General features: G+C 43.6%; 1 protein-coding gene across 1 annotated transcript; it reads right to left on the bottom strand.

Moving 5' to 3' along the window:
* Positions 1–397: 397 nt before the first annotated feature.
* MYOD1 (myogenic differentiation 1) lies at positions 398–7,656 on the bottom strand. Its single transcript, XM_070957446.1, has 3 exons — positions 6,878–7,656; positions 1,757–1,835; positions 398–1,272 (listed from the first exon to the last, which is right to left on the bottom strand). The coding sequence occupies exons 1-3, from the start codon at positions 7,421–7,423 to the stop codon at positions 1,013–1,015; spliced, it is 885 nt and encodes a 294-aa protein (XP_070813547.1). The 5' UTR covers positions 7,424–7,656; the 3' UTR covers positions 398–1,012.
* Positions 7,657–8,195: the final 539 nt, after the last annotated feature.

An 8,195-nucleotide genomic window follows, 5' to 3' on the forward strand; every position in this document is an offset into this window, starting at 1 on the left:
GTGCTCATTTCAGGAATGAGTATTTTTTGACTGTTTGCAGTCCTTAGAAAACATGAACTGGGTTTAACATGTCACTCTGCATTTGATCACAACTTGGCATATTGTGTGAATTCAGTCATTATAGTTGATGTTTTGTGGTTTACCACAACGCATGATTCTATGCACAGAATTATTGAATAAACATGGCTTAGCACGATGTCTGAACTGTTTGCATGCCTTGCCAAGTAATTATCTGCAATGAAAATGTCAGAATATGCACAATAATAGCACACCCAGTTCTTTCCAAACTCTATTTTGATCATGAAATTCTTGGGGACTTAATATGACCAAACAGAATTAAACATTACTTGCCAATATTACCCTAGCCGAAGACAAATAACTCCAACCATTTTATAAATAAGGATCTTTATTTAGAATAGTGTTGAAAACATTCTCAGCATCCATATTGTATAAATATATAAAGTTAAAGTTTTGCACAACAAACCAAGCAACATTAAATACATACATTTTTATTGTTCTTTCCATGGAAACTTTTTTGCAAAGTATACAAAATAATTGCTCTTGTTCTTTTTTTAAAAAAAGTGGTCCACAACCTTTTCTGCGTATATGTGGATGTGATTATGGGGTGGGGGTTTAGATGGGGGGAATTGCAAAGAAAAGCAGCAATTCTGAATGCATCTGGCTGCTTAAAGTATACAGATTGTAATGGGAATTGAGCAGCCTATCCAGGACTGCAAGGATCCCCGTCCATTGACCTTTCCACGGTAAAAACATTGGCCATTTCATGGTGCACAATTCTAAAAGTCCTCTATATACAAATTAAATAGCTTTTGTTTATAACCAATAAATAAGTGCATTCTTGGAGTAATACAAGCATGGAAAAAAAGGAATTATTAGATAGATTTGAAAGCGAGTAAAAAAAAATAGCCTAAGTATCGTTCATTCTCAGTCTTGGAAATGCAGGTTTAAGTACGATTGCTGGTTAAAAGAGAGCATTTGTCATATTTGCACTTCATAGCACTTGGTAAATAGGGTTGCTGGCATTGTTGTTGGCAGAGTCCTGAGGAATCTGAGTACAGCTGGCTGGGGAGCTGGTTTGGGCTCCGGTATCACTCAGGCTGGGCCCTTCGTGGAGTGAGCAAGGGCTGCCTTCAATCCCACTTTCAGCTGTGGGTAGAGCAGGACAAGCTGTGCTCTCTGTTGAAATCCGTTCCACAATGCTGGATAAGCAATCTAGGCTGGAAACGACTGAATTCTTCCCTTGCTTTGAATCTAAAGATAGGGAGATCCGTCAATCTCAGGACAATACTGAAAAGCTATTTTTTGCAGGGGTCTTCACACTTACACACCACACACAATGAAATACATATGCTTTATATCATATATTGCTATTCAGCAGTCAAGGGAATGATTTCAGCTAAATGTCTACTCAATTCCCCTCTAGTTGCAAATTCAATGGACATTACAGTAATGGCACATAAGCTGGGAATAAGTGAAGCTGGGAATTCAAAATGGGACTGTTTTAAAATTTATGCATTTATTTATTAAATCTAAACACTGCCCATCTCACTGTTCAAGTCTAAGGTTATGTACCAAAACAACTAGTCATTTTGATCACCAATGAAAATTACTTAATAACAGTAACAGTATATTTGATAAAATGTATACGCTTTCAGGTACATGTAAATGAATAAAAAGGTACCCAAAATATTATATATCTTAACTGAGAAGAGTATTTTTAAGGGAAAATACTCACCACTGAGTGATTCTGAATAGTAGTTGCTGTCATAACTACTCCTTCTGCGAGAACTGCAAGGAGGACCACTGTATTCCATCTGAAACAAAACCCAACAATACAAGGCATTCAATCAGAAACATGAAACACAAATCTCGAGTCAAAAGTGTAATGATACTTTCATATAGTGATAGATATGCAGTCCTTTATATATCTGATACCACGAATTTCTCACTTTTGTAATGAGAATTTTATATATTACATGCACATGTATATTACACATACACAAACATTTCATTTGATATTTACTGCATTTCACAGCAAACTCAAGAATTATACAAATTACCATCTTAGTTATTTAGACTTTGTGGAACAATTTTGCATGTATACATACCAGGCTCATGTGCTCTTACCACAATCCCTTTACGCAAAGTGGTGCTGGAAATTGGAATGGGCTACTGGCCATTTAGGTAGAAAAGTCTCACCTAATGATAGCAGCATTCCTTGTCTTCCAGAAGGCCATTAGGAAGTTGGTTTTCCCCCTCAGGCATGGGGTGAGAAGGGAGGGAAGGTATTCTGATTGATCATGTTTTAAAGAGTCTATTTATATTACTATTGACTTTTTAAAAATTATTTAATTGCTGTTGTGCATCCAGAGGTACTTTATATAATATGGGTGATCATGTCTGTGGAGAGTGGCCATGCACATTTTAAAAAATTAATAAAATAACAGTTAAGTCAATCAATCAATAAATTTTATGAATGTGAAGTCCATGGTTCTGGCATTAGCAATAACACTTATATACCGCGTCATAGGGCTTTATAGCCCTCTCTAAGCAGTTTACAGAGTCAACATATTGCCTCCAACAATCTGGGTCCTCATTTTACGGAAGGTTGAAAGGCTGAGTCAACCTTGAGCCCCTCTAAGATTGAACTCCTGGCTGTGGGCAGAGTTACCCTGATTCTACGCACCACCTTGGCTCTTAGAACAGGAAGAACTGTTTTTTTACTCTTAACTGAATTCCAAATATTCATCAAAGTAGGAAACAAAATTAAATTACAAGAGAACTGTTAGTTGCACAGTGGCCAAGGATTATGCATGACTCATTTGTCTTTCCTTGTCAAATGATAATAATTCCTGTGCTTTGATTAAATCCTCCAGAAGGTTCCTACACTCGGACTGGGTGTAGACTGGGAGGTTTCAGAGCGATTGACAGGTATATTAAACAGTAACCCCCTCTGTCACACCCCAATAATAGAATAAAATCAGCTCAATGAAAGATTAAATATCAAGAAAACCCAAGTCCTGCCCAACATGAAATTCACTAAATCATACAAAAACACTCATTCTTTTTCAAACTAGCCTACCTCATGGGCTCCTTATTGTGGGGATTGGATTTAGGTGGAGAAGACTCTCTTATGTTACCATGATGTTCCCCCTTACAGGGGAAAAATATCTCATGAACAAGATTTTTTTTTTTTTTTTTTTTTAAAAGGAGAAGAGGGTTGGTAGAACAGTCTGTGAAATTACAAATCGGATTTTACTGCGGCATAATGCTAATCTTTTTTTCCCCAAATTGCTATTAGATATATTAAAGCACTTTATTATTGCAAAAAAAAATCTTCAATAAGTTACTTAGATCCACAGCAGTGTTATAATTTTTTGCCTAGTAAGGCTGCTTCCTAAACCACAGAACTCCATGCACATTTACTAGAGAGTAAGTTCCAAAGAAGGCAGGATGGTCCTTAGAAAATAATGTAGAGGATCCATTGGCAAATAATGCTTTTTTCCAGAAAGGCTTTGAACCAGCATGTTTAATGAACACCTTTCAATGAAGGTTCTCCATAAATGAGCAGATTCAGAAGCATTTACTATGGACTGTTAGGTTCCTGAGGAAGTGAATGAAGTCAGGATGTAATTTTAACTGCCATCCACCATCTCAAAAATACTAGCTTTAGGATATATATCGGGACTCTTTACGCACGGTCACTCATGCCCTTGTCACCTCCTGCCTGGACTATTGCAACGCTCTCTACATGGGGCTCCCCTTGAGGAGCACCCGGAGGCTCAAACTGGCGCAGAGTGCGGCCGCGCGGGTGGTAATGGGAGCGACATGGCGTTCCCATGTAACACCTCTCCTGCGCGAGCTGCACTGGCTCCCGGTGGTCTTCCGGGTGCGCTTCAAGGTTTTGGTTACCACCTTTAAAGCGCTCCATGGCTTAGGACCCGGGTACTTGCGGGACCGCCTACTACCACCAATAGCCTCCCACCGGCCGGTACGCTCCCATAGAGAGGGGCTCCTCCGGGTGCCGTCAGCCAAACAATGCCGACTGGCGGCCCCCAGGGGGAGAGCCTTCTCTGTGGGGGCACCTACTATCTGGAACGAGCTCCCCCCAGAGATACGGAGGATCCCGGATCTGCGCACCTTCCGCCGCGCCTTAAAGACCTTACTATTTCACCAGGCCGGCCTGGCCTAATTTTCCCCCTCTTTTATAAAAGATTTTTAAAATTTTAAATATCTTTTAGTATTTATATATTCAATTTTAAATTGGTTTTAAAAGTTTGGGGTTTTAAATTTGTCGGGGCCAAAATTATTTAATTTGATTTTATTCTATTTTTTAAATTTTGTATTGTATGTGTTTTTATTGTCTGGCTGTGCACCGCCCTGAGTCCTTCGGGAGTAGGGCGGTATAGAAATCTAATAAATAAATAAATAAATAAATAAATAAATAAATAAATATAGCTGTATGGCTATGGAAAAGGGGAGGTGTCTTTGGACAAGCAAGATGAGAATGTTCCATTTAACGGACGGGGTAAGTATGCATTTTCCCCAGTGATTAAATTTCATAAGCAAATAGTAATTCTATTTGCTCCAAGAAAAAAAAAAACACACCAGAAGGGCTCATTTTACTGCAAGGAGGCCAGAGGGAGTTGAATTTCAGAAGACACAGATTGAATTTCATACCACAAATCATTTAGAGCAGAAAGAGTGATACTTAAAAAGTTTGTCCCCTAACTGTTTGAAGTTGCTGTTGCAGTATTTTATACATGACTTTCTTGAGGTGTTTGTGTGTACGCGCATGTCCGTGCACCAATGCCTTTGAATCAATTCTTGACTCCTGGACAATTCCATGCAGCATTTTATTTTGGAAGTGGCTTGCCATTGCCTCCTGCCTAGGGCTATGACAGAATGACTGGCCCAAGATCATTCAGTTGGCTTCATGCCTGAAGCAGAACTCAGGTCTCCTGGTTTCTAGCTTGTTGCCCTAACTAGTATACCAATCTGGATCTCTTGCTGAGGATGTTTCAAAACTGTATATATTTTTCTTTAGTTGGAATCACCAAAGAAGCTTCTGTTGAAAAGCAACCCGTTACTTGAATAAATAAATGTACTCTGTGGATTAGAAAGCACGTCCCCTTGAAGTGAAATCCCACCAATTCAGTGGGCACTCATTCCTTAGAATGCAACCTCACTAATACAACTACGGCTGGATGGAAAGATGAATTGGAACTACACAGTTAAAAGCAGAACAGAGAGACAATTTATTCCATCCATTTATTACAACCTCTGACGCATAGGAATGTCCATATCAAATTTCTCCTGTCTCCACCCTAATTCCTGAGGGAACAAATAACCCAAACTGGGATTAAGACAGCAAACCTCCCCTCCCTTTTTACTCAAGGCTGAGCACAAAAAACCCAAAAACCCTTGCCTATGGACCTTTTTCTTCTCTTTCTCTTGGATTAAGAGACTAAGCCTGCTTCATCACCAGAAGAGAGCATTCCCTATTTTCCTGGGCATAATAAGGATGAACAGAAACTGATCCTCCTTTGCCAAGGAATCAGAGGGCACTTGAAGAAAGATGCTCTCAAAAGGCATCTCAGATTGATTATAAGCTTTCTCTTTTGTCCTGGAAATTAAAAGCAGAGAAAACCTGAGAGAACGCATGTTGACTAAAGGAGAATAACTGCACCATATCTCATCTTGAACACAAACTAAACAAGAAGTCCTCCTAGCACTTCCAGAAAGGCAGTAGTTACCACTTCCAGAAAGGCAGATTAACACCTGCAACCCTAAGAAGCTTTTTAAGGAAGCCAAGACTAGAAGTTGGGGTTCTCTCTCCCACTTGGGGAACCCTAGTTTCTGAAAAAGTCATGAAAGCAGGCTGAATCCTGCCCCCCACCCCCAATGATTGGGGGGGGGGGCACAAATGAGGGCTTCCTGTTTCTGTGCCACAAATTTCAGGGCAAGACGTCCTACAGTCTCAGGCCAGAGCTTCTCATCTTTAAGAGGGACTGTCAAGACATGCGGGGAAACCGCTCTTGTGGACTGCCCATCTCTCTAATCAAGGCGAATAGCAACAGCACTTAGACTTATAGGAGTGGTCCTCGATTTACAATAGTTCATTTAGTGATTGTTCAAAGTTACAACGGCACTGAAAAAAGTGACTTATGGCCATTTTTCACACTTATAACCATTGTGGCATCCCCGTGATCATGTGATCAAAATTCAGACACTTGGTTACTAGTTCATATTTATGACTGTTGCTGTTTCCCAAGATCGTTGTGATCATCTTCTGTAACTTTTTGACAAGCAAAATCAATGGGGAAGTCAGATTCACTTAACAACCACATTACCCACTTATCAACTGCAATCATTCAATTGACAACTGTGGCAAGGAAGATTGTAAAATGGGGCAACATTCACTTAACAGGAATTAAGTGGTGGCGCAGCAGACTAAAGCACTGTTATTAACATCAAGCTGTCTGCAATTACTGTAAGTTCAAATCTCACCTGGCTCAAGGTTGACTCAGCCTTCCATCCTTTCTAAGGTAGGTAAAATGAGGACCCAGACTGTGGGGGCAAGGCTATTGCTTAACGCATTGTAAGCTGCCCTGAGTCTCCGAGAAGGGCGGCATATAAATCAATTTTTTTTTAAAAAAATGTCTCATTTAACAACAGAAATCTCAGGCTCAATTGTGGAAGTTAAGAATACAGCCCCTCTAAATTCTCTGATTTAGAGAATCAGCATATGCCCCTCCCGTTTACGACACCCCCCCCCCCGACAATCTGGGTCCTCATGCAAAGCGAAGCGTCCTCGGTTAGCGGCGGTTTTTTGCGCCCCAGCGCTGAGACTCACCATGCCGTCGGAGCAATTGGAGCGGGGGCTGGAGGCGTCGGAGTCGCCGCTGTAGTGTTCCAGGACCGGGTAGTAGACGTCCTCTTGCTCCCGCAGCAGCGCCTGGAGGCTTTCGATGTAGCGGATGGCGTTGCGCAGGATCTCCACCTTGGGCAGGCGCTGGTTGGGGTTGGTGGAGGTGCAGCGCTTGAGCGTCTCGAAGGCCTCGTTGACCTTGCTGAGCCGCCGCCGTTCGCGCATGGTGGCCGCCTTGCGGCGGTCGGCGTTGGTGGTCTTCCTCTTGCAGGCCTTGCAGGCCCAAAGCAGGCAGCGGCCCGCTTGGTGGTGCCCGCTGGGCGCTCGGATGTGCTCGTCCTCGTGGCCGTGGTGGTGGTGGCCGTGCTCGTCGGCCTTCAGCAGGCCTCCCACGTGGACCAGCCGCGGGTCCAAGTCTTCGAAGAAGTGCATGTCCGACGTGTTGAAACAAGGGTCGTCGTAGAAATCGCCGGCGGGCGAGAAGGAGCAGAGGGAGCCCTCGGTCAGCTCCATGTGGCCTAGGACGTCCATGGAAGAACGGTGGCCGCCGGGCTCTCCACCCGGGCTTTCCTAGGGCGAAAGGCGGGCTGGAGGAGACGCGGGGCGCTCCGATGCCAAACGAGCCGCCAAGAGAGCGAAGGAGCGCGGGAGGGGGCTTCGGTCTCGCTTCCCGCTTCTTTATCCCTGCCTTCCCCCTTCCTCCGCCGCTCTGCCTGCCTGGAAGCAAACGACGGGCCCTTCCCGATGCCATCCCACCGGGTCCCCTCGTGGCTCTATTTATCCCGGAGAGGAGGCTGGCCGTTCCTCCGCAGCCACCTCTGCCCCACCTGCCGGCCTATCCCCTCGGGCCTCGCAAAGCCCGGTCGACGGGAGGGGCGGCGGCGGGGGGTTGTCTCCAAGCGGGCGGGAAAGGGAGAGGCCAGAGGCCGGGGCCGTCGTGATTGGAGGGAGGCCGAAGAGAGACGCCCGTCAGACGAGAGTGGGAGAAACGTGGCCGTGTTTTGGAGAGGGGACAAATGTCAAAACGCCCGTCGGGGGAATTAGCCGGAATGGGGGTCGAAATCTGCCTAATATTCAGAAGCTTGTTTCGGTTTTCGTTCGTTTTCAACGTGGTATTTTTTTTTTAAATCTTTGTCCGGCTTCTTGGAATAACTTGGGAGGGTAAAAACAGGAATAAATGCAGCTATGTAATAAGAGCCGGTTTTGGAATCGGGTGGCTTTTTTAATCCTCTTTCTCTTCTCCCTCACCCTCGCCCCCCCAAATAAGGCAAATCTTCATTTTACCATGTCAGAAACGTTACAC

This window comes from Pituophis catenifer, unplaced genomic scaffold, assembly GCF_029215685.1.
Source record: "Pituophis catenifer annectens isolate HBS135680 unplaced genomic scaffold, rPitCat1.0.hap2 SCAF_1, whole genome shotgun sequence".
In the NCBI taxonomy this organism is placed as follows: Eukaryota; Metazoa; Chordata; class Lepidosauria; order Squamata; family Colubridae; genus Pituophis; species Pituophis catenifer.